The 26588-nt window shown below is 42.1% G+C and overlaps 1 protein-coding gene across 7 annotated transcripts in view; it reads left to right on the top strand.

Moving 5' to 3' along the window:
* Nucleotides 1-26588, top strand: part of LOC122873922 (nucleosome-remodeling factor subunit BPTF-like) — a 44616-nt gene that overhangs the window by 13750 nt on the left and 4278 nt on the right. For 3 of the 7 annotated variants that reach the window (XM_044191286.1, XM_044191280.1, XM_044191283.1), the window contains 25 exons: nucleotides 4-135; nucleotides 716-845; nucleotides 1557-1692; nucleotides 2105-2407; nucleotides 2617-4711; nucleotides 6900-7024; nucleotides 7561-7713; nucleotides 8035-8185; nucleotides 8328-8367; nucleotides 8485-8710; nucleotides 9173-9322; nucleotides 12700-12830; nucleotides 13031-13145; nucleotides 13412-13629; nucleotides 14335-14572; nucleotides 14912-15195; nucleotides 15513-15626; nucleotides 16109-16270; nucleotides 16811-16893; nucleotides 19579-19804; nucleotides 20087-20418; nucleotides 21505-21678; nucleotides 22617-22809; nucleotides 23576-23660; nucleotides 25967-26153. In XM_044191286.1, the coding sequence (XP_044047221.1) occupies nucleotides 4-135; nucleotides 716-845; nucleotides 1557-1692; nucleotides 2105-2407; nucleotides 2617-4711; nucleotides 6900-7024; nucleotides 7561-7713; nucleotides 8035-8185; nucleotides 8328-8367; nucleotides 8485-8710; nucleotides 9173-9322; nucleotides 12700-12830; nucleotides 13031-13145; nucleotides 13412-13629; nucleotides 14335-14572; nucleotides 14912-15195; nucleotides 15513-15626; nucleotides 16109-16270; nucleotides 16811-16893; nucleotides 19579-19804; nucleotides 20087-20418; nucleotides 21505-21678; nucleotides 22617-22809; nucleotides 23576-23660; nucleotides 25967-26153 (6183 nt within the window). The remainder of the gene's footprint in view (nucleotides 1-3; nucleotides 136-715; nucleotides 846-1556; nucleotides 1693-2104; nucleotides 2408-2616; nucleotides 4712-6899; nucleotides 7025-7560; nucleotides 7714-8034; nucleotides 8186-8327; nucleotides 8368-8484; nucleotides 8711-9172; nucleotides 9323-12699; nucleotides 12831-13030; nucleotides 13146-13411; nucleotides 13630-14334; nucleotides 14573-14911; nucleotides 15196-15512; nucleotides 15627-16108; nucleotides 16271-16810; nucleotides 16894-19578; nucleotides 19805-20086; nucleotides 20419-21504; nucleotides 21679-22616; nucleotides 22810-23575; nucleotides 23661-25966; nucleotides 26154-26588) is intronic. The other 4 variants (XM_044191281.1, XM_044191284.1, XM_044191285.1 and 1 more) reach the window with 3 other exon arrangements.

Raw genomic sequence — 26588 nt, 5'->3', positions numbered from 1 at the left:
TAGGACTAATTGGATCAAAGCAGTTCAGATGTGCAGTAAGGCCAGAGAGTTTGCGCTGGCTCTGGCCATCTTGGAGTGTGCCATCAAACCTGTGGCTATGCTGCCTGTCTGGAAGGACTCACTGGGCCATACAAGGTACACACATAGTGTATATATACAGTATGTGTGTGTGTGTACTGTACATATTATATACATATTACATATATTCATAAATCTGTGCTTTTACACACTGATATAATTTCAGAAAACACAAAGAAAATAATAGTTATAGGATCCCTCCAAACATTCTGTTTAAATGCAAGACATTTAAATACTTCAAAAAAGTTAAAAACTTAAACAAGCATTCAGTACATGTACACAGTGCATATATACACAGGGCATGTGTGGTCAGTTTAGCAGGCAGAGGCGATCATAACCAGATCAGATCAAAAGGCCCACCCTAGCTGTGAGGCATAATATTTAGACTGCAAGTCCACTACCAGTACCACCCACCTCTGCCTCTACTACTGCTTCAACACCACAATGCCCCTTTTAAAGAAGCGATTGTCCAAGATTTCACATGGTTAGGACCGGAATCTGTATGTGTGTGACTAACTATCATCTTCTCATCTTTAATCAGTGCTTTAATCATACACTTAATAATAAGAAAAATAAGTATTCATATGAGATGTACAAGATGTATTTCCTGTATGACAATTTAAAAAAATGTTTTCAGGTTAAACCGCATGACATCCATGGAGCGTGAGGAGAAAGAGAAAGTGAAGAAGAGAGAGAAGAAGCTGGAGGATGAGGAGACAATGCAACAGGCCACCTGGGTCAAGTACACCTTTCCAATTAAACACCAGGTAAGTCACATACTGTACGTGCTCACAAATATGAGTTTAATAATTTGACTACTGAGTGTATGCCCAACATCTTTTCTCGTCAACATCACAACCTTGGTTTATGCACTACACAAGATAATCCATTCCTCTGTAAATGAGCATTGTACAGCACATGAACTGGGATGTCCAGGATGGCTGCCATCACAGTGTTAAGCTAAATGTTAACCTGGGCATTATAAACATTGTGTGGTAGCCACCTTTTAGATGCACCAGTGAAATTATTGCAAGAGTGTAGATTTGATAAAATACCGCCATCTTGACTGTTCTATTTCTGTTGTCTGTGCCCACACAACATGAAACATATACAGTGAGATGACGGTAATAATATTTCAGTCTAGTCTACTTCTAGAATAGAGACTTTAATCCCTGGAAAACTGATTCACTGCTGTGGGAAACACTGGTGTGAATGTTTTACGTAAGTGCGTGAGTGACCATCAAGGGCTCTCTGGCGCAGCATGTTGAGCTCTGCTGTGAGTCATTTCCCTCAGCAATTAGTGATCAGAGTGTGAATAACCTCTAACCTTTTAATCTCTCTTTATACCTTCGCTCTCTCTTTTCCCACCCCTTTATTCGATCTCTTCCAATTCACTTTTCTCCATTTGATCCTTTCACCTCTTCTTTCTTTATCCCTGTTTTCTTCATTCCTCGTCTACTTTCTTGTCTTATGTGAAGGTGTGGAAGCAGAAAGGAGAAGAGTATCGCGTTACGGGCTATGGGGGCTGGAGTTGGATCAGTAAGACTTATGTACAGCGGTTTGTCCCCAGGCTTCCCGGCAACACCAACGCCAACTACCGCAAAGAACTGGAAGGTCTGTAATGGGAGACTTTGGGGCCTAAAATGTGGTTTTTAGCTATTTGGAATTTGGTTTTCTCTAATTTAAAGTCTCTTTGACTGAGTGAATTAGTCTCTCGTTCAGTAATCTCAACGATGTCAATGTGTGTGTTGGTTGGCATGTCTGTGGATGTCATTGAATACTAGAAACTCTAAAGAGCTTTCAAAATTGTACTGATATTTGCCCAAACTTTGAAAAGATTTCAGTTTTCATGAGTTGACTTGATCAAAGAGCTAATCAAAGAACTCACAAATAGTTTGGAGTCTTGTTTATTTTACTGATAGTTTATGTTCTTGTTTATCATTTACCCTTAACTGCTACTAATTAATTCAAATGTTCAGTAACTAACTTGAAAAATGAACTGTCTCTGTCATTGTGTTTTCCAAAGATGCTAAACTTGGCAAGAAATGTACCCTGCTGGACTTGAGTCGACGGCCCAGTGCAGCTGAACCAGAAGCTCAAGGAACTGCTGTCTTAAGCAGTGAGGCAAAAGATCAAGACTCCTCTAGCCTCTCCAAGCCTGCAACAGATCATGTGATGTCTGTTGAAGATTTGGAGTCTAATGAGAGGATGGAAGAGGAAAAGAAAGAAGGGGTGCATGAAAAAGAAAAGTCTGATGAATTGTCAGCAGATGAATCACCTGCAAAGATGGAGGTGGACCCCACAGACTCAAGATCAGATGAAGAGCAAAGTATGACAGAGTGCGGCTTAGTGTCTAATAGCATTGTATTCAATTGCATGTGGAGTATGAGTTGTTCTTCATTTTAAACTTGTTATAAAACATTTTTATTTTAATGTTATATATCCTCCCCAAGCTTTTTCAACTTGATTGACAGAAATTGTAAAGTATCTCATTTTTATATCAATGCAGATTAAAGTCTAATTTAATTTTCTCTCCAGGGTCCAGTATTCAGGAGGAAAAGGCTTCCATGAAAGAGGAGCCTACAGAGGGCCTTACACGACCCTTTAACTACGATGTAGTGGATGTCAGCAAGGGCTTCCTCACCCGCATTGCCTACAAGAAGAAGGTCAGGTCCTCCAAGCTGGACAGCCTGCTGGAGCGACGAGTGAAGCAGCACATCATTGAAGAGAGGCAGAGGCAGCAGGTGTCTGCCTCCAAACCTCAGACTCCTACACCAGTTTCACCCCGCGCTCTGAACACTCCAGTCCGGCCAAGGTCACCACTGAAGCCCCATACTCTCGCTCAGACACAGCTCGCACTGGGTGAAGCTGTGACAGTGGAGGAGAAATCTTCCACAACACAAACTCCAGGGCCAGAAGAAGTTGGAGGACAAGAAGTTGAACGGGAGAGTCAGGTTGAACTCTCTAAGACTATAAATGTCACTCCTCCTTCTCCTGCTCCAGACTCTACACCCAAAGACAGTTGCAGTACAGGTAAAGGTGAAGATTCAGCATCACCACAAAACCAAATCACCTCCATGCCTGAGGAATTGGAGGCAGACTTGGTGGAAAGGACTACTGGGTCAAAAGAAACTAAGTCAGACAGTTCAGGGCAAGAGGGTGTCAAACTGCCTAATGTAGAAGAAACAGCAGGGGGAATTCATAGCTCTTTAGAGCAACAAACAGCCAGTGTACCATCAGATGTTACCAAGGCTTTACGTATTGAAAATACAGGGTCTGAGGTACTCGACTTGAACTTGGACTCTGTAAGGACATCTACAAGTGTTCTTGACCAAAAAAGCAGTCAAAACACATCTCCTTCTAAACTTATTCAGCAAAACCCAGAAACTTTAAGCTCAGTGCATTCAGGTACAGAGGAAAATGGCATGGGGCCAGAGGAGAACCAAGAAAATATGCAAGGCATTGGACAAGGTAGAACCGAAGGCGATAGCACTCCTGAGCCTGTTTGTCATCTCCCTCAGGTAAATGGTAATGATGGCTTGGGGAGTGAAAGCATGTCGACTAACTCTATTGTGAGCTCAGATAATGGCATGCTTACCAACAGTCCGCAGCCCAAGGTGAACAGTGTTGGTAAAATTGAAGAACAAGGGCTGGCTAGCTTGTTGAAGGGCAGCACACAGCAAAAGCCTTTAGTGAATGGAGATTTGGCCCCTGTAAATGATAGTACAGAGGTTGGGGGCAAGCAACCAAGCCTAGCTTCTAAGGTAGAGGTAGAGAGCAAGACAACGATTTTGGACCAGGACTACAAACCTCCACTGAAGATGATGAGGCTGGAGAACAACATAAATGCACTTGGAGCTAATACTCAGAGCACTCTACAGTATAACAGCACATCACCATTTCAGTCTGCAGAGACCAAACCCAGTCCTGTGGTCAAGATCATCAGGATGGCACCGTCTCCTATACCTTCAGCTGAGGAGTCCAGTCTGAGCGACGACTTTGCAGAGGAGAATAGTAACAGCGTGACGACAGACCCACTCAAGACCATCATCACCCAGGTAACCACAACCACCACCACAGTAGTTTCCACAGAGATGAGGATGGCCAAATTGCTGTCGAATACATCTAGAGAGATGACAACGCCTGTGGTGTCGACAACAGAAAGCAGTGCAGTGTCCACCCTTACTACCATGACCAAAACAACTGTGACCAAAATCTGTTCCTCCGGGCTTGATGGTCAGTCAGAGGACAGCCAGAGTGAAATAGTGACACAAGAACAGAAGACGGCGCTCTCAGCCTCCATCAGTAAGTCCACAACTGACACAAGTGGTGAAACCTCAGTGTCATCTGTTACTGTGAGCCAAGAGGACTATTCTTCAACAAAGGGTCGCGTCCGCCTCCTCAAGTTCTCCCGCACCAAGAAGACACGCTCAGACACCGCCCTTCCTTCTTACCGCAAGTTTGTCACCAAGAGCAACCGCAAGAGTATTTTTGTACTGCCACATGATGACATTAAGGTGCTGGGGAGGCGAGGTGGATTCCGTGAGGTGCCCATATTTAGCTACAATGCCAAGCCAGCATCGGATATCTGGCCATATCCCTCACCAAGGCCCACGTTTGGCATCACCTGGAGGTAAGCGTGCTCTCTGTTTATTTTTCTTACACACAGTTTCTCAAACTTCTCACCCTAACAAGTGTCCCCCTCGTGCTCACTTAACACAGAATTATGCACCATATTGATGACAAAGTCGCTGGTTAAGTAGCACTCAATTGATCTCCATGGTGAAATTCACCTTTGCATTTGACCCATCTTAGCTGTTTCAGTGATCATTGTGAAACAATGTTGCTGTGGATCTTGTACACTTAGAGACAAAACTTAATTCCAAATGAAGAAGCAAAGTCCAATACAGAAAGCTCAAATCCAACTTTGTATGTACTTTTAAACAAAATATATAATTTTTAGTTTTTGACAGTCAGACATGATTTGGGTTAAAAATTAAGGCTAGACTAGAATTCACTTATACCCTTTTTTATAAATGGCCACTTCAGAGTAAAAAGTTTTAAAATATACCTTAATCAGAGGACACCCCTGTGCTTTTCTTTGATTTAAAAAAAAAATAAGTTGAATTATATTTTGTAGCAGAGCACCCAGCCAGAAAAAGTGTATCCAGTCTTGAAGAGGTTTGTCTGCCACATATTCGTCAAGGATTTGTGTGTATTCAGTGTCACAGTACAGTGTATGTTAAGTCTGGATCCCAAAAAATGGAAATAAAAACAAATGGCTGTGGTACGTGGCCTATGAGCAGGAGTCCATCCACATTTACTGTATATTTTCAATTTCAGTTCTGGCCAACTGCTTATTGACACAATGCTGTCTAGTGATGTGACCATTTTTACTGCACTTTCAGTCTCTCTTGAACAGAAAGATTCAGTTTGACAAAATATTTTCTACACACACAAGTGAAACCAGTTAATTACTCAAAAAATTTCAATGTTAAGCCACACTTCATGTTTGTAAGAACAACATTTCTGTGTCAGCTGATTGAATGAAGGCTCAGCTAGATTCATAGTTCTAAATTATCCTTCACTCTGACGAGGATATTGGGTGACATAATGAGGCCTGTGTATCTTTGTGCTCTTATAGAATTGTTGTTTAATTTGAAATGTTTTTATAACCACACGTTCCTTTAACAGCTATTGTTTAAAATGTAATTTGTGATGTTTACAAAAGACAACAGTAGGCAAAAGGCCAATACTATTTCCCTTCAGCATCCACCTTTAAATCCTCTCCTGGTTTTGTCTGAGTGCCATGTCCTGTTGATTTGTTGTTTATTATTTTGTCTCCCTCCCTGTCTGCTGTTCGGCCTTGAGCGATGTTGTGGCTCTGAGCCTGGTGTCACACAGGGACCTCTGGTTATTTTGACCAGACCTCAGAGTTCCGAAGCAGTCATGAATCATCCAGTGGTCGGAGAAGTGTCATGATGTTCACTTTGTGCAGTGACCCAGCCCTGCAACCCAGGGATATTTTCCTGCCTGTGGTTACACATGGGAAAGGGAATATCTACCAAGCCCCATACACATACAGCCTTGTGATGATCATGTCCTAAGTGCCAAGTTCATTGTCTGAACAGCTGTTCTGGCCATAATGATGCACGGAAGGAATATTTCTTCTAAGAGAAAACTTTAGGAAATTATTCATTGATGGATGACATCCTGTCATCTAATTCTACACTCAGAAGAGTCTGTTACACCCAAAATTGTTTATTAAATTAAAAAGGACCAAATGAAATATACACAAGCTTCCACTTTGAACTTTGAGAGTTAAAACTGTTGTTTTATGTGCTTTTGTAGTCAGAGATAATATCTGTTCCTCAACCAAATTAGCGTATAAAATTATTGATTAAAGATGGCAGCCAGTCCATCTGTTTCTTTCATGGAATTGGTCATGAGGGGACAGCAACATCACTAAAAAACTCAGTCTGTTTTTACTCTGCCTCTTCCTGTTCCATGATTGCGCTGCGATGTGTTTTCTGAAATGCAGAGCGAGTCAGTTGCCCTCTACTAACGAACTGCATGACACTGGGCCAGTGGGGAATGCCAAAAACCATTCCTTCAGCTCATAGCTGTAGAACAACTATTCTTTTTATCAGTAGTGTTTACATTCCAGTTTAAATTTTTCATTACATTTTCAGCAAAATGTACACAACAGACATTTACATTTTCCTTGAGTTTCTTTGACTATCGCAGTATTTTTCTTATCTATAGGTGTGAAGTTGTAAACTATATATGACTAATACTTGAACCTCTGGGTTGTGTTAAAGGTATCGCCTGCAGACGGTGAAGTCTCTGGCTGGTGTGAGCCTGATGCTGAGACTCCTGTGGGCCTGTCTGAGATGGGACGACATGGCCGTCAAACCATCCGCTGCTGTCGGCACCACACGTACAGGTAGAACAACCCCCCACCCTCCCAAAGCATCCAACCTCCCCCAATAAAGATGTCCTTCACCCTGGTAGGATGGGGAATAACTACTCAGGTTTAGGTTTGGAATTAATTCTGTTTGATACAGAAGATATACAGTTTGTATGTGTGTGTGTGTGTGTGATCATTTTTGGATGTTTATGTACCATTGTCTAATTTCTAATATGATTCTTATATGAATCTTCTGCATTATTTCTATTCATATTCCAACCTATATTGTGGATCATAGATGCAGTTGGGGTTTCCTCAAGAATCTATCAACTCCAACCTGGTGTTCAAAAAACTTTTGAAACTAGCATTTCTGCAGTTAAATAACTCAATAGTATCTTCCTGTATTTACTTGGGCTATCCTTGTTATCCTTATGTTGGCCCAGAGGAACATACAAAAATGGATGTCTGAAAAAGACACAGCCTTCAGTCTCCTTTGGGTGTCACTGTTTTTATGTTGGAGTGCTTTTCCTCCATCTTCTCGGGCTCTCCTCCTCATCACCATACCAATCCAGCCCTATCCCCACTCATTGCTACAGAAACATCAGATACTGAAATCACCACCACTGAGATCATCAAGCGCCGTGACGTGGGACCCTATGGCATTCGCTCAGAGTACTGCATCCGCAAAATCATCTGCCCCCTTGGAGTGCCTGAGACTCCGAAAGGTTAGATGCACTTTTTATTCCTGACGCTGAAGAAAGAGTTGAAGTGCCCGGGACCAAAAAATATGGAAGCTTTGGACTACCTAGACAAAACCAACTTTTTTTCTCAACTTCATGATCGAAGTTGAGAAAAAAAAGATGAACTCAGTTTATTTGTAATGCAATGTTAAGAAATAATACACGATAACACTGATGTGTTGTTGATAACAGAATACATACATACATACAGTCTTTTATGATGTCTTTGTCCCCCAGCAAAACACAAAATGCAAACATTCAAACAGCCCTTTAGTCTTTAATTTGTTCATCTGTCCACCATCCCAGAAACCCACACCCCTCAGAGGAAGGGGCTGCGCTCCAGCGCCTTGCGCCCCAAGAAGCCTGAGCCCGCCAAACAGACGGGCCCAGTGGTGATCGAGACCTGGGTGGCTGAGGAGGAGCTGGACCTCTGGGAGATCAGAGCCTTCTCAGAAAGGTCAGAGGGTGTAGGGTATTTTAAATTACTAGACTATAAACTTTAATTTTTTTCCTAACTGTTCTACTTTTTAAATTGTTCTCCTTTTTCACAAATGTTTGCTGTGTGTTGTAATCTTGATAGGTTCTTTTTTCTTTCACAGGGTGGAGAAAGAGAAAGCCCAGGCAGCAGAGCAGGCCAAGGTGAGTGTTGTTTAGTCTTTCCACCCAATTTTCAATTTCTTCAAAGACACATTATTTTTTAAAGAAATGATGTAAGTAAGCCTTTTTTTAAAGTAACTAACTTACATACCATCGCAGAAACGCCTGGAGCAGAAGCCAGGATCGGTCACAGCTACCCCAACGGGGACTCCCACAACACCTGCCGCCACGCCCAAAGTTATTGTCGGTTCACTGTCAGGCCAGGGCACCCCCAGCACCAAGGTGGTACTGTCCACCAAGATGGGCACCCCCGTCACATTCCAGCAGAACAAGAACTTCCAGCAGTCGTTCGCCACCTGGGTCAAACAGGGTCAAAGCACACAAGGTACTTTTCAGAGGATTGTAACTAATAGCCATGTTGTTGTACTTTAGTCTGGGGGCGCAGCAGGGAAGTACAGTGTACTCTTTGTTCTTACCTAATTTAAGGGGCAGAGCATGTCAGAACAAATCATAATACATGTGTTCATAAGAGGGACACCTTTAAATTTAGCATCAAGGTATAATCCATAATTGCTTTACCAAACATTGTTCTCTAATGTGCTCATACTATGTATTTGTAACTGTGTCTTGTGACTGTGACTCACTGCAGCAATTGTCTAATGAACTAGACAATATTGACATGTTTCCCCAACAAAGTATAAAGCTTTCTGAAAATGTGAACATGGTTGTGTTTTAAGACTGTTGATCTCCAGCATCGCCGTGGTGGTTATCAAAGTTTATTAGAAGTAATGATATTATTGGATTCACAGTAGTTACAGTATTTATTGTAATTTGTTTGCTTTATTAGGAGCGGGCACAGAGACCACCGTGGCCACGTCTGGTGGGCACACCTTCCAGATTACGGGAACCTCAGTGGGTGGAAAGGTAGTGACCACCAAGCTGCCGCTGCCCGCCAACAGCAAGATCGTCACAGTCAACGTGCCAACTTCACAAGGAGGTACCTCAGGTTTTAAGAAGTCACACCTTGGAGGCAGACGGAGGGCACAAGTTACATTTATTCAGTGTAGACATTTCTTCTTTTCACCCACCACCATTTCGGGATGCATGCATGTTTGTGTTTTCGTTGCTTCACCTCAGACCCACAGCGGAGACATTTCAATGTGCCAAAGGAGCCAAATTAGATCTGGCTCGTTAATTGGATGCCATTGTAAGCAAGTTAGCGTGCCAACCACGCGCACGGCGCTCTAGAAGGACTGAGTCTGTTTTCACTCATTTTAAATGTTGCTGTTGCCAGCTACCGCAGGCCCAAATATTAAGTCTACAAATTAGACACAAATTAGACATTCCCCTGTTCTTGATTGCCACGGTCAGTAAGCCAAGTACACAAGTAGATGGCCATATTTAAAAGCCCACAACTTAGAAGAACTATAGGGCTCAAGGGTTCAGATGCTGCTATTAAACACACTGGCCACTTGCCTCTCTGAATCAGTCACACAGCTGTCATAATTAGTTTTACCATGGTCCTAATGCAACCATGTTTTCCTTGACATGCTTGAAATCATCGCCCACATCCCTGATTTGTTCAGTGATTCACTGTTAGCTCTATTTTGCTATTTTGGTTTGTCCTTAAGTGATGTTATAGGTTTATTCTGAAACACTGTGTATTATTAATTAAAGTGTAATTATCTACATTAAAGAATAGGATAAACGAATATTTTTATAATAACAATGGATCAAATGACTGTCTAGTATGAAATGGATTGATTGTAGTGATGAACCCACAGAGAATCATCACCAGCTCTGCAGTTCCCCTCAGCTCTACAGAGCTTTATAGCGTCTTTCAGCTCGTTGTTTTGTGGCCTGCAACTTTACTGTTTTGGTTCACTCTCACAGCTCTCATAATAGTGGTTTGAGACCACTGTACACTGCTTACTCAGCATCAAACGTCAGACAGACAATATTAGCCGTTAGGTGGTGACCATAGTTGGAGCATTTAGCAGCTAAAGAGACAGAGTTGGTGGAGACCAAAAACAGAGCTAAAAGGAGAATGAATATGGGCTCACATCCGCCAGGTGGATAAATGGACTCCTAATATGAATGCAAAGATGCTTGCCACTGCATGAGCAAGAGAGGAAGAGGGAGGAGATAGTTACATAAATTAATGCATACTGCAAATGTTAAGCTGAGCTTAGTTAAGTCCAGCTATGGTAGTGTGCTTGTGCTTTAAGTAAGCTTTTTGTTCCATCTGGTCCCAGCTGAAGAAATGTAAAAGGTGCGACTATTTCAGAAGCAGCCAGTCGCTCACTGTGTTTTGTGCTACTGTGGCAGCCTGGTCTGCACCAACCCCATTGTGGTGCCCACTGTGTGCCAACTTCATGAGTCAGCAGCTTAGTTTGGTGTGGCACATCATGTCTGGTTGTGTCCTGTCGGCATGGTAATCTAATAGAAAGCTGTTATTTTGGTTGGATGGTTTTTGGGATGGTAGACTTGTGTAGTCTGACGTTCTAAATCCAGACTGCGGATTCAGGATTGTACTATCTTAAGTTAGGTGCTTTTCAACTTTTTGAAATATCAATATTGACACCGCGAATGAGACGGTGGTTTGTACCGAGCACCACCTGGCCTGTCTGTGGTCCTGTCAAATTATTGGATGATGGATATTGCTCAACACTCAGTAGAGGTGGTCTGTCATGTTGACATACGTCAATAAAGCTGTTGACAGCTCTCGTGTGGGTTATATAGGTCAGATTCAGCATTCACAAAATCAGTTACTTGACTGCATGCTGTATACACTAGATGTATTTTAAGTTGAAAATATGCTTCAGTGAAAAACGCAAAAACAGGATAGGAAAGCTTCATCTGTGAATTAAAGAAGTCTCTAAGCTTTATCCACATTTCTCCCAGCTGATAGAGATTCAGTTTTTACAGTTTTAAACCCTTTTAACAGCCTTTACAATAACTCCCAGTTTTCCTATTTTATCTTTTCGGTCAAGCTAACTAACAGGGAAATGCAGAAAAGAAACAACTGAAGAGTTCTTAATTTTCCAACATGATGCACTGATGATGCCATTAAGAACAGCATCTCAGTATACAGTAAATGTACCGTTTAATACAGACCTGCTTAAATAAAACATTGCAATTACCAGATAAAGAGATTGATATTCACCAAGAATACAAAGAAAGTGATTTTTCTTACCTTTTGAAGTTACCATGGAGAAGCTAAGTTCAGGTGGAGTGTAACCATTTAATGGACATGTGTATTTATCCAGCATGACTGTTGGGCGCCCTGTTTGTTTTGGAAGGGCTTAAGGAAGTTAGGCAGGAAAACAAGTTTACCCTGAGGTCTGCTTCCCAGACAGGTAGCCCTCTATAGCGGGATTCCATTTTTCTTTTTTTCCCTCCGTCTTTTTGAATAAAAGTGTACCTCTCCACTCACCGGAGTCCCAACTCCCCGACCTCTCCAAACAGCCAGTCCATAGAAAAGTGTGTTTGATGTGTGTGACCAGAGCAGCTACTCCCCTGGTCTTACGACCAGGTTTAATGTCCGTGTTTGAAGAGGGAAACCCTTGATGTATAGGTTTACCTGCTCGGTTGTGGTTGAAAAACCGCAGCAAGAAGGCGGCGGCGGTGGCAGCAGCAGAGGAAAATGAACGACACTCTCATGGTTTCCATTTCTGCCACCGGCTTCACGTGAGCTCATTAAGGCACAGAGCCTGGTGAGCAAATATGAAACGCTCCCTTTGTCAGATTAAAGTTAAAAAGTAGGATCTGAATTCATGCATAATTTATGAGGGGGTTCAGGTATGTTGGGGGAAACCCAACTAAGCTTTCAGTGAGCCTTTGAAGATTTTGTTTACCTGCTCAACTAATATTTACCATTGCTGTGATCAAAAGCTGGCCATCTAGCAAGGAGAGAAGCCCAAAAATAATGTATTGAGTTGTTTCAATGCAGGACTTCTGTACAACTGCTCACTTGTAATCACTGCTTCACATCAGTAATTGTATTAGGGATGTTTGAGCATTTTAAGATTTTTGTTGGTGGATGTGTTTGGTGTAGTAAAAGGCAGGTATTTGACAAATAAATATAGTTGGTCTCTGAAAATATAAGTGTACAGTTTAAATTTTGTCTTTAAATCATACATCTTTACCCTGTTAATTTCTTTAAACTTAAGACCTACATAAACTGTCCCTTCCTTGCAGCATTTTTCTCTTTCACTTGTTCCTCCTATGATTCTGTCTTGACAGATTATTAGAATTGACAAACTGCTTCCCGGGAAACATCATCTTCACCCCACCCCTCTCCTCATGCCTCTTTCTTCTCATTTCCTCTCATTTGTTCACTCTGTTATCTTTCTGTTACTCTTTTCTCTGCAGGTGTGGTTCAGCAGAAGGTGTTGGGTATCATCCCATCCAACACAGCAGGCGGTGCTCAGACCTACACCACATTCCAGCCCCGCACTACCACGCTCAACATCAGGTCCAATACCCCAGGCTCCCAGCAACAGGTACATCTGTCTTCTTCATGCTCTATAGTATCCATTTTTATCTTTGTTTGTTGTTCTCATTGTATTTTTTACTATGTTTGCAAAAAGCTGGCATTACTGATTCTGTTGCCATTGCTGTTGGCACTTTTTGACAGTTTAGGAAGAAGATGCTGGCTTTGAAACAATTAATTAGTAATGTCTTCATGAAAATGTCCTTCTAGGTGCTGGCAGCTGGTGGTCAGATCCGTCCAGGGATGACAGTGATCCGAACACCCATCCAGCAGACAGGACCAATGGGAAAGACGATACTCCGAACACCCCTCGTGGTCCAGCAAGGTAATATACTCTTCATGAGAGTTTGAATACTTTTCAGTTGGACAAATGGCAACTCACCCTCTGTACACTGGCAGCAAGTTTTGCAACAAGCTAACTGTTTCATCTCCTTTCTGTAAGTCAGTGTGTGGATGGGTGTGCTGGTGGATGTTTGTGTGTTTTTTCCAGCCTCTTGCTATAATTCTGAAATTACAACTGACTGACCCTTAATGTCTGCATGTGTGGAAGTCTTGTTAAATTTGCCATCTTTATACACCTTTCACTTCCAGGTCAGGGTGGACAACAAGTAGTGACGCAGTTCATTCGTGGCCAGGCAGTTTCCACAGCAATATCTGGTGCCAGCCCTGTTGCCACGGTCACTGGCCAGGGGGCGGCCAGCCCCACCACAGCAGGACAGGCAGCAGGCCAAACACCACCCGGCACCCCACGGGCGCACGGGCAAGGCCAGGTTAAACTCACCCTGGCACAGCTCACCCAGCTCACACAGGTTAGTGAGAAAGACACCAAATACTCCAGGATGTCCTGTGTCACCTTGTGTGCAGGGTTTGATATTAACACTTCTTAGACAAATTTGAGTTTGTCACTTATATACACTCCTTAGGACAGTCTTGGTATTGATAGATAAATCTATTACATTGGTCCATAAACATAATTTCTTGTCTCCACAGAAATGTAAAATGTATTATCTTAATTTTAAAGGTTTAAAACTACTTAGTTTCACAAGTGTTCAGTACAAAAGTTGACCTGGGGGGGTTGCAATGAGGGCCAACAACTACAAAAATAAAGTTGTTACTATCAATGCATGTACAAATCCCATCAATAGGATTGTTGTAAATCCATGAAAATAAATCTAATATCAGTTTGGCACACTGTTTCCAAACCAGTCCTAGTCCAAGACATTCCAGGTGGGATTCTGGCAGGTTGAAATAGGTATACAATGTGCTAAACGCTACTTGTTTTATTAACACAGGAGATGAGTAAAGTTGGTTCGACAGCTAGAAAATTTTCACCAATTTGGTAACGAAGTTTGAGATTTTGTGGGAAATGGGATTACTAAAATGAATGAATGCTTTTGGATAATGGGATGCAATCACAATCTCTCACCACAGACAATTCATTTTGGATTAGACTGGACTGTACAGTGGGATTCACCTACTAACAAGCCTTCCCCTCTCTTCTTTGCCTCCCGTAGAAGCAGCAGGCTTCAGGTGTGGATCGGCAGGCTGGTGTCAGTGGTACCCAACAGGCTCTGACGGTGATGGTTCAGGGCCAGGGCCAGACCACCGGTCAGCTGCAGGTCATACCTCAAGGGGTCACCGTCATCCCAGGACCTGGTCAGCAGCTCATGCAGGCAGCACTGCCCAATGGCCAGGTGCAGCGCTTTCTCTTCACCCCCTTGGCCTCAGCTGCCACACCCACATCAAACACAGGTATGATAAAAAACAAGCATGGACCAATCAATTTGTATTTTAGGACAGATTAGTTTTTATCTAGCTGTCCACTAACTTTTAGGCAAACGCTCACAAATAATTGTGAAAATTAAATGTGAATTTGATCTGTTTCTACTGGGTGATTTGCAGTGACTAGACAGGCCTCTTGAACATAGAACTACATTAGAAAAGTAACTCAATGCCTTGTCTTTGGGGGGGGGAGTTGCAATATGCATTCACTGTAAAAATAAATCTCTCATATCACTTGTGTTTTAAGGGTGACATATTTATGATATTTTCCTGCTCATCTCTGACTCTTCCACCCCACTCGCTCTCCAGCCACCACAGTTCCCGGCCAGCCCAACTCCACCTCCACCAAAACCCCAGCTCAGCCCGCCCAGCAGGCTGCCGCCCCCATCCAGGCAGGGGCAACCCCCTTGGCCACCACCAGCACGCCTTCGTCAGCCACCCCACAGGGCCAGTTGCCCCCTCAGACGCAGGCTCACATGCCCATCCAGTCTCCCACCTCGCTGCAGGTGAAAACACAGGGAGGAACTGCCCAGCTGCAGCTGCAGCAGACACCTCAACTCATCAGCATGTCTGGATTGCAGCAACAGGTACAGGTATAACATTAGCCATTACCCCACTCCACTTCCCAAAACCGCTGTAGTTCAGATTGGTCCAACAGTAGGAGACTTTACTGTATTGGGCAAAACAAGTCTTGAATGTGCATGCTCAAACTGTTAAACCCAGGTCATTCTGTGAACTGCACATTTAATCTATCCAGCCATTCTTAAGGGATGGATTAAATAAATAAATATTTAATTAAGGGTGACTGTAATGTAGCTGACAGTGAAGAGAAGTTTGAAATGTGTAAACAAAGCCCTGGTTATCATTTCAGCTTTGTTAAATTTGTATATCTTCTTTGTTGTGACTGAAGGTGTTGGCCCAGCTGCAGGCCCAGCAGGGTGGAGGCTCTCTGCCACAGCACATCAAACTGCAGCTTCCTATCCAGATCCAACAGACCGGGGCCACTTCAGCTCAGGGAGGACAGGTAGTGCAGCAAGCCTATTAAACCAGACCCTAACTTATATTACCTTCATAGGACCTCGCTAAGGGGTTATGATACTAGTAAAATTATAGGAAAATAAATCAGAAAATTAGACATTTTCTGTGGCTTATACTTTGGCTGCCTGCCCAACTCATACCATGATTGAAGACTAAAATATTAAATCATTTTAGCTTATTCTTCTTTTCTTATTTCCTCAGTTTCCTATTGGCAGCTTTCTTGTTAACTGTTTGGCAAACGCCACTTTTGACAAAGCTGTATACTCCCCCCTATAAACTGCTTAAACTGCTTCTCTATATCAGTAATGGTATAGCTGTGATATTTACCAAAACCAGAATTTATCATTTGAAATTACACACAATTACACAAAGCATCATTCAGTGCAATTGATTGATCACCACAACTTCACACATTTAGACTAGAGTATTCGAAACTGTATACCTCATCACACTATGCCGTCTGCACAGATTGGGAACGTAGTGACCATCCAGGCAGCTTCTGTCCAGGAGCAGCTGCAGAGGATCCAGCAGCTAAGAGAACAGCAACAGCAGAAGAAGAGACAAGCCGCAGAGGCCAAGAGAGAACAAGCCCTCAACGCAGCCAGCCAGAGCGACATCATTCAGAAACAGGTGTATATGTGAGCGTGCTCAGGCACCCATCGTAGCCAGGTCATCCATCTCAGTCCAAGGCTCGCTCTCTCCCTGCCATCACTACATAAACTGTCTCCATCTTCCAACCCTCCACTAAGACTGTGTTTATTTTTACAGCTCAGGCCCTGTCTGTTTGTTGGGCTTAATACTGCCACTACTACTGTGTTGTTCTACTGTGTGTGTGTGTGTGTGTGTGTGCACCTGTCTCTAATTCTATCTATCTGTCCATCCATCCATCCATCCATCCTGCCTGGTCACATTTAATAATTATACATTTCCATAGATATTTGTAGGACACATCAAACACCACTAAAGTCATAAAGGGAACTTTTGTTGAATTAAGTCCAGATGATTTTATTTTTTAATTCTTTTGCAACTCTTTGATTGAAATGTGTTCATCAAATATAGTCGCTTTTTTGTTTTTGCTTTTGTGTAGCCATTTCCTCTCAAACTGTAAATATCTTTTCTGTTGTTGAACATGTGGTTTGTTCTGACATCTTCCTGCGTTGTGTGTTTCAGGTGGTGATGAAACAAAACGCTGTAATCGAGCACCTGAAGCAGAAGAAGACCATGACGCCTGCAGAGAGAGAAGAGAATCAGAGGTTTGTGTCCAGAATTTGTCGCTGTGTGTGTGTGTGTGTGTGTGTGTGTGTGTGTGTGTGTGTGTGTGTGAATGTAGGAATGATATTTGGAGGGCAAAAGGTTTATATTGACTTTTCTCACCTATCAGACTGAACACACTGTGGGAACATGTTTTTGGAACAACATATACACCATAGAAATGGAAACAATAACATCGCAGAAATTAAGTTTAGGGTCATTATCTGTGGGACATATAATGTGTCCATGTTCTCATCATATGGAACTGTAACATCGTCTGTACACTATCCTCACCTCTCTCCATTTTACTTTTGTCCAACACCACGTTGGGAGGTACTACACAGCATGGGAACTTTTGGGTGTGTAACCACCAACAGCTGCATGTACTCACTGTGACCCTACAAGCAAGAACCCATTTATAAATGAGAGAAGTTGTACAATATAATCACACAATGCTCTTCCAACCCTACACTGATTTTGTAGGGATGTAGCAAGTTTAAACTTCTATATAAAAACTCTATTAGCTTGGCATCATTTGACAAAATAATTGAGATTAAATAATCATATTTTCACTTTGTAGCTTCCCTCTGAGTACATACTGTCTGCCAAAAATTCATTAGCCTCACTTTCATTACTAATATCACATGCATTGCTCTTTATGTTGGATGCTGGGGCAATTCTCAGATACCGATGGTTTGCTTTAACCCTAGTGACAAATACTACTGTTGGTGTACTGGCACTGTTTTATCAAGAGCCAAACCATTTTCAGTAGTTATTTCCTGAGGGCCAGGTACTCTAGCTCCCAAGAGACTTTCTGAAGAGTGTCAAGATGTGTGTTACCTTGAAATAGGTGCAGTTTTATTCTGTAAGCACAGTTAAAACTACCACGGCTATAAAATCTGTAAATAAAAGTGAAAGTAGTGGAATGTTTAGAAAGGTTTTCCTCTTCTGTCCTGTCTTATGTGCTGTAGATTATACTCTGACCTGCAGTTGACCTTGACAACCATGTGTTTATGTCCACAGACGGTGTGTCAACACTGTGCCCATTCACACAAACCTGAAATACCAAAGCCAGACTACCGTGACATCACTACAGCAGCTCTGTCTGTTGTCTGTCTCTCTGCTTATTTTTCATCGTTTTTCCATTTCTTCATGTCATCCTTTTCTCTTGCTTTTCCTTCAAAACATGACTGTGTTGGTAATAACCTTGAACTCTGACATCAGCTTGCGTGTGTTTGTGTGTGTCCTATTTCATTAGTCTCCTCCACTTTCACGCTGCATTTGCAGTGTGTACACGCTGCAGGAACCCTGGCCCATCTTTGACCTCGGCAGTCATGGATGTGTTTGTGTGTTATTCTGTTGCTGAACGTGAACCAACAGTTTTCGAACTTAGTTGTGAATGTTAGCGAACACAAGTGAACATACTGGGGACACAGAGCCATAAATTATCTTGATTTATTGTAATATACTGACATTCAATTTTGACAATGTTCCTGAAGATAGTTTTTACTGTATCTCCCAGATTTGTTTTTCTTCTTCATTGCGTAATATTTCTTGCACTTCCTTTTGATTTGCAGGAACTTATATCATCACACAGTACAGGACCCTACACGTGACCCTGAATCCCCATGTGCATTTTAATTTGCTTGAATTTGCGTATATGACCTCTCTTCCTCCCTTTCCCATGTTTATAAGAGCGGTGTGTCTTCCCAGTCGTCATCTATCTGTCCATCTCTCACCATACCTCTCTTCAACCCTCAACTCCACTCCACTGCTACTGAAGCACAGAGTCTCATACAAATAAACACTGGACAACCAAATACCCCTCCAACATCTGTAAGACACGTGGCCCAGTTAACACGACTACTCTGAGGGCTTGGTTCTCACAGGGATGATGACACAACTGTGTCGCTTTTGGGAAGTAGCCATGTTAGGTTCAGGATTTTAAAAGGCTATGTTGTCAGATGTTGTTTTTGCATTTTAGCCCTTATTTGATAGTTCACAGCAGAGAAAGGAAGGACTTGGGGATGGGATACCAAAAAAGTTCAGAACCTTAGTCAAACCCAGTGCTTTGTAGTTACTTAGCTTACACAACTGAGCCACCAGAATGCCTCAAGGACTTGTGTTGAGAGAAATGCTTTCATTGTTCATTGACACGCACTGCCATTTCTTACATGTGGAAAGTTAGATGTTCACATTTTTGAAGTAGCCAATAGCCGTGCAGGTTGTTCTTTCTGAAACATTGAAGCATTGTTTGGATTAATACTCCACTCCTGCTCAGTGGTGTGTCAGAGGGATAACTTTTTTCCGCTGTGACTTTGACTGTACTGACTTTCTGAATTCAAGATTCAGATATGTGATAATCCTTTCCCTCCACGCTCTTTTATCCTTCTCTCTCAGCAGGAGTTTTATATGTATTTTATGCCTTTTAAAAAACACCCATAATGGGCCACAGCACTATTTCACATGGGTCCTCATTAGATTCAGTAGGGCTGTTTCTTGAACTGTGTTTTAGGCGAGACTATAATGTTTCAACTGTGTTTAGGGGCTGTTCATCCTCAATATACAGTACTTTACTATTCTATACAATATGCATTTATGATTCTTTGTAACTTTTTAAAGGTCAGCATATATGTCTGTAATTAATTCCTTCTCCGTGTTCCCTTCTCCTGTTTTTATCTGTCCAGGATGATTGTATGCAACCAGGTTATGAAGTACATCTTGGACCGAATAGACAAGGATGAGAGGCAGGCAGCCAAGAGGAGGAAGAAGGAGGAGGTGGTGGAGGCAAAGAGGAGGTTGGCCAACGCCAGCAAGCTCTCCTCGCTCCTTTACCGGCACAAAGAGAGCCTCAAGATGGAGATCCTGAAAAAGCGGACACTTCTCGACAAGGAGCTGCAGCTAGAGGCCCAGGTATGAAGGGAGGTCGAGACAAAACAGCAGAAAAATGAGGAAGAAATTGGTGTTCAGTCAAACATTATCCAACTTACAAATTTTAGAAAACAAGGAGGTACTATAAAAAAGAAAATGGCCTCAAGAATGCATAAAGCTTTACACACTCAGCATGATGTTTAAAAGATACACTTTTATCCCTTTTTAAAACATCATTAAACAGAAATGATGAAATCTGAATTCACCTTATAAAGGTGCTCTCTACCCATTTTAACCTATCTCTCCTGACATTACACTCCTCAGGAGGAGCTAAAAAGGGATCTGCTGCGGATGCGGAGGGAGAAGGAGAGGGCTCAGGCTGCAGCCCACCAGGCTGCCCAGGCCGCTGCTGCCGCCGCCGCTGCCGCCCACAACAAGCAACAACATACTCTAGCACACACGCATGGCATCACCTCTCAACACCACCTCACCACAACCGTCACCTCCACACACAAGAGGAAACGGGAGGAAGAGAGGGAGACTGTGACGTCAGCCAAGTCCAAGAAGAAGAAGATGATCTCGACAACGAGCACCAAGGAGAGCAAGAAAGACACTAAGCTCTACTGCATCTGCAAGACGCCCTACGACGAGACCAAGTATGATGATGCTCTCTCAATTACTCCCAAATACTATTATCCAGGAGCAAGGCACGGTAATAGTAGGCACAGTAAAACACAGTTTTAAATAAAGAATTCCCAAAGAAGGGGAAAAAACAACAATCTCATCTAATTTGACCAGTGGACTCAGAAACCTAACCTGCATTTCAACTACAGAAATGTAGTTCCAGTTTTGGTTCCTGCCTCCCAAAAAGTACCAGCTCCTGAGGTTTTACTTTCCAATGGTCCAGAAAGTATAAGGATTGAGTTTACGGTACTGAACCTGGCTGACTAGTCAAACACAAGCCACCAGACTGCAGCAACAAGTGTAGAGCATTCATTCAGCCTGTAAGCAAGCACTGGTTGTAAAATCAATATTAGGACAAGGGATGGAATTTCCTCACTAGTAAAAAAAATAAAAAATGTATCCCAAAAGTTTACCTTATTTGCTAATTGAATCAATACGGTCATGTACTAAAGCGGAAAAACACCCCCCCCCAGCAAAGCAATCCCTGCATCTTGCCTTTCTGCCATATTCACTCTCCTTTTTCACTGTGTTCATTTTACTAAGATCAGTTCGCACATCACACAAACTCAACTCATCTCAAACAAAGGCATAATTTTTTAATGTATTGTCCAATTTGTCTAATCCACACAGTTCTTCATGTGTGGTGGAAACATAAACAGAAAAAGACTAAAAGTGTAATCTATTGCATGTCACATTTTATTCTTACACAATAAATACCTCACTGTATTTATTCCACATCAAAACATACAATAACGCTGAAACATTGCTGCTCTGATATCAGAAGTCAGAGTACTTGATGTCACTCTCATAGGCCGGTTGTAGTTCCTAATCTTTAAAACGTGAGATGATATGCAGAGTTTTACCCAGTACCACTCACTACTAAACAAATCAATAAATTAAACCCCATCTTCCAGTACAGATCAAACCTTTCCTTTCCAACCTCACAACAACTTAATTTTAGAAATCATTACACAGTTTGATATGTTTTTAAAAAACCATGATAGTGTCTACTGCAAGACATGAGTAACAACACCTTTGTATCCTTTTTCTCTGTAAAGGTTTTACATTGGCTGCGACCTGTGTACCAACTGGTATCACGGAGACTGTGTGGGCATCACAGAGAAGGAGGCCAAAAAGATGGACGACTACATCTGTATGGAGTGTAAACGGGGCCAGGAAAGCAGCACAGAGGAGCTGTACTGCATCTGTCAGACACCATACGACGAGTCCCAGTAAGGAGCTGCAGGAGTGTGTGTGTGTGTGTGTGTGTGTGTGTGTGTGTGTGTGTGTGTGTGTGTGTGTGTGTGTGTGTGTGTGTGTGTGTGTGTGTGTGTGTGCGTGTGCGTGTGCGTGCGTGCGTGTGTGTGTGTGTCTGTGTGTGTCACTCTGCTTAGAATGTTTGGCAAACCGGGCAATACTGTAAACAAATCATCAGTGTTGTTGTTTTAAATACAAAACTGGGTTGAGGCATAATAGAATATAATTTTAAAAAGGACAAGTATAACAAATGGGATAGTCAATTCTGACATCCAGAATGTGAATATATTATCAAAAAAATCATATACAATACATACAAAACCACCATACTTACAACTTTAACTTTCCTGTACATTATCTCACTTGTGATAATGCTTGCTCACCCAAGATATTTGACATAAAATGATGTAGTATGTCGTAATGTGAATTGAATAATAGGTAATAAGTGTTTTACAAAAAGTGAGGCCAGAGAGCAACCATCTAAAACTAGCATTAATGGGCTACATCCCAGTAGCAGAAATGTAACCTGAACAAATTTTGTATCATTAGCATTTCAGAAAACACGTTTGGTAAAACGTCAATAAAGAAGCAATATTGGGAAAATGTTAGTCTCTAACCTCTCCAAGATCTTGCCAGCAGTAACCAAGCACTTAAATTGTGTCACAAGTTAATCTGAAAATAAATCAACAGAAAGAACTGATTAAATGTGAAAAGCAGTAATGTGAGAAAGTAATGTTATGTGTTTTTGCTTTCCAATGTTCTTGCTTAGAGAAAATTGCATTTTAGGTCTCTGTTTTGCTGTGCTAACCTAACTACATCTTACCATCTCTACTCTCTTGATTAGTAATAATTCCTTTATTTATAAAGCATATTGAAATACAATGCAAAAAGCAAGTACTTCCTGCCTTCCCAGGTTCTACATCGGCTGTGACCGGTGCCAGAACTGGTACCACGGTCGCTGCGTGGGCATCCTGCAGAGCGAGGCCAACCACATCGACGAATATGTGTGCCCACAATGTCAGTCGACAGAGGACGCCATGACGGTCTTCACGCCGCTCACTGACAAGGACTACGAGGGCCTGCGGAGAACTCTGCGTTCCTTACAGGTAAACCAATTTATTGTAGCTGCACAAACACAAGCTTACAGTGTACTGTATAGAGTGATGAGGCAGTGAGTTAAATGTTGGTACTACAGTCAAGCTACATAATTGCCTTTACCTGGCATCCAGGGTCGACAGGAAGAAAGAAACAAACAATGAGGGCTGTGGTACTTATTTTATTATAAAAGGGTAAAAGTTAATCCTATAAATACAGTAAAACTCTATTCTACAAACCAAAATGGTGGGTAAACTGAATTTTTGGGATGTTTACTCTCTACTATATCACTGCACATTTACTGCACAGGTACAAGAACACTCCCAGCAGTAGCTGAAGCAACAGCTGCGCTGTAGTAGCAGTTTTATTACAAGTGATAGACCGAACACTAATACAGCTCCTCATCGCCCCACTACAGTGTAAGAGCAGCAAACAAAAGTCCCTCTGTGTCCATCTTATCTTATGGCTCCAGCTCCACAGAGCGCTAATTGGACAGCTGCCTGGCCTCAGCATTTTTTCTAGCTTCCCTCTCTTTTCTCTTCCTCCTCCTGCCTCTTCTCGTCTCATTTTCTCCTCCTCTCCCCAGTGGTCTGTGTATGTGTGAGGGAGGGTAAGAGATTGAAGTGGGGAAGAAAGCAAGAGAGAACATCTGTGTTGACCCACCTGCTTCCAGTGTCATTTTCATGGTGCTGTTTGTTTTTCTTCATTGGTTTCAGCTTTCTCAACTGTCTTGTCTTTCTCTTTATCTCTCCCTTTCGGTCCCTCCCTCTGCTGCAGGCACATAAAATGGCATGGCCGTTCCTGGAGCCAGTGGACACAAATGACGCCCCGGACTACTACAGGGTTATCAAGGAACCAATGGGTGAGTGGAGGAAATATGTAAAGGCTTTGTCCGCATAACACACACAAACACAATAGTGAATACTGACAACAGGGTTTGTAATTAAATGTTTCCCAGCTGCTGTATCTCCTACAATACTCAGAAATTAGCCTCCAGTCCCATTTGTGCCTGCAGCTACTCTGGACCTAAGCCTTTTCTGTGTTCTTTATGCCATCGAGTGCCTGTATTTGTGCACACATTGAGCATATTAAATGTTTTCACTTTTCTGCAGTATTATCATTGACCTGCTCAGGAAGCCTTTTTTTCCCACTGTTTCTCGTTGATTGCCTTTTTGAAATAAAATGAACATCAATGAGGAAAATCTCTAAATTAACAAATCTTACAAATCTAAAGTACTATGCAAATTTTGCATGTTTTAGCTAATTTACTGCATGTGCTTAGGTGGTGGCCATTTTCCACAGCATACCATCAGTTTTTGAGGCTGATCAATGTGCTTTTCCTACCTTGGTTTTCAGTCATGTTCACCTTTATTTTTTGTCTGTGCCGTTGTTGCAGGTAAATTTTGTTGGAAGTACAGATTTTTTAAACTGCAAAGAGGCACAATAAATCATAAAAATCATTCTCCCAAGCAGAGCTGCTTTGGCCCTTGGAATCTATTTATTTTGCAGGTGTGAAAAATGTTTTGATAATCGAGTAATCATTTAAGCCATTTATTAAGATAAAATATCACATTTGCTGGTTCAATCTTCTCAAATGTAAGAATGTGTTGCTCTTCTCTCTTTTGTATCATTTTCAATTGAATAATTGCCTCCGTCACCTTGAGCTTTTGGAAATTGTTTGACCTTTTTCACAATTTTCTGACATTTTACAGACATGATAAATGATTATTGGATTAATTTTTTTAAAAAAAAGGTCACATAAATTGATAATGAAAATAATAAATAAAGTTGCAGCCCTAGATTATCTCATACAAAATAACTAAAGGACATAATACAAAATATTATAGTAAACTATTAAAGCAAAGCAGTGGTCCAGGCTATATATTCTGTATACAGAGCTCTTCAAACTTTAAACATCATATCTTTTGTGGATTGGTATACTCTTAGTGTTGCACTTGGCTCTGTTATGTAGGAAAATATAAAGATTGTGACTCGTGAATCAGCAGATACCCAGTACGGAATTACCAAGACTGGGATTTGGAGCAATCCCTATTCGGAAGATAAAATTGCCTCTGTAATGTTGTTTTAATTTCTTAATTGCTTTAGGCAATATGAAGCTGCAGCTCCTTACTGGCAGTAACACCCAGTCTCTATATCTTAAACATTAAAACACAGCCACCAGCAGGAAGGAAGCCCTCCAACTCAGATCAAACCGGCCATGTAAATGGGGACTTACGTCAACAGGGCCTTTTTGAACTTCCACACAAACAAACCGTTAATGAGCTGGTCCGGGTCTGCCCGGGCTCCCTGTGGAAAGGGACCAGCCCCACACTTAGCTCCCGTTGGCCCGGTCCTGGAAACTCTAGTCCTCCCCTCTCCCTTCCACTGCAAGAAAAAGCCCTTGTTGGTTTTTAAAAAATAAAAAGGAGCATTTGGCTGCTGTAGCTGCAGCCGTTGGTAGTTTTGAGATGAGATCTGATGACAGAGAAGAAGGAGGTCTTTGATATTGACCATGAGGTTTGTAAGCCCCTGGCCAGCTGGGTGGGGGTTAAGGAGGTTAAGAGTCGGATATGTTTGTTTAAAACGCAGCCCCGGGGACGCCGTGCAGAGCAAACCACCAGCAAAAGCAGATTATATGCAGCCTCGGCCGTTGCCAGTTAGCTTCCTCGCTAACTCCGTCTGTAACTCTCAACTTATTTTTTCATTTAAGTTTCTAACTTGATTTTACCAGGTTAGTGACACGTAAAGTCCCTTTTTATGGGACACCCAGGCTTGGAAGCACTGATTTGACACTCGGATAATGACGCTCTCCTCAGGAATGACAAATCGGTCAGATCTCAGTAACTGATCTGGAAGGCTGAGTAGGCCGAGGTTAAAGCTGGCAGAGGTTTTGGATTTTTGCTGTCACATATAAAGTGATGAACTGTGCTCCCAGGAAATACATTTGAATGCCTGTCAAATACATGCCACATAAGCTGCAATTACTTTGAAGCAGACATGCTGATTTGTGGAACAAATCCAATTACAAAAGCCAGATATTTATCTGCTGCTTCCGCATATGTGATGTTTGTCTCTGGCAAAGAGTACGGGTTTTTTTTATTAATTTCTATTACATACTGTATATACAATCGTAATACCAAATATATTTTTCAAATCCCCTTTTCTTAGACCTTTCCACCATGGAGGAGAGGTTACAGAAGCGCGAATACGTCAAGCTGACGGAGTTTGTAGCGGACATGACCAAAATCTTCGACAACTGCCGCTACTACAACCCCAGTGACTCGCCCTTCTACCAGTGTGCCGAGGTTCTGGAGAACTTCTTTGTCCAGAAACTCAAAGGCTTCAAAGCCAGCAGGTAAGATGGGGATAATGATGATGATCAGCATTGATGAGGAAAAGAAACACAAAACAGCAGCAGGTGACTTTAAGAAAAGGGAGGCAGTTTTAAGGCCTTGAGTCAGAGTGCATTCAACCTTGTAGAATGAAGTGTCCTTAAGAAAGAGAGTAAGTCATTAGCAGTTCCAGCTGTGCTGCTGACTCCGACCTCTGACCTCCTTGGAGATTGAGGGACACAGACTTTCTCCAATGAGAGCAATAAAATTTTACTTCTCATGGAAAAATCCATGTCAGACACTAGTGGAGTTTATTGACTCCTTCGTCACTTTGATTTCCTGGGTCACCATCTTGTGTTTCCTCTAAACATTTAAATCATGATTTTTTTGTGTTTTGGACCATGTATGAGCATTCATACAGCCAGCAGGCTTCTTCTGTCTCCGGAACAAGTCAGCAT

This window comes from Siniperca chuatsi, linkage group LG3, assembly GCF_020085105.1.
Source record: "Siniperca chuatsi isolate FFG_IHB_CAS linkage group LG3, ASM2008510v1, whole genome shotgun sequence".
Taxonomy (NCBI): Eukaryota; Metazoa; Chordata; class Actinopteri; order Centrarchiformes; family Sinipercidae; genus Siniperca; species Siniperca chuatsi.
Note: the sequence above shows the minus strand (reverse complement) of the source record. Positions and strands in the feature narration are given on the sequence as shown.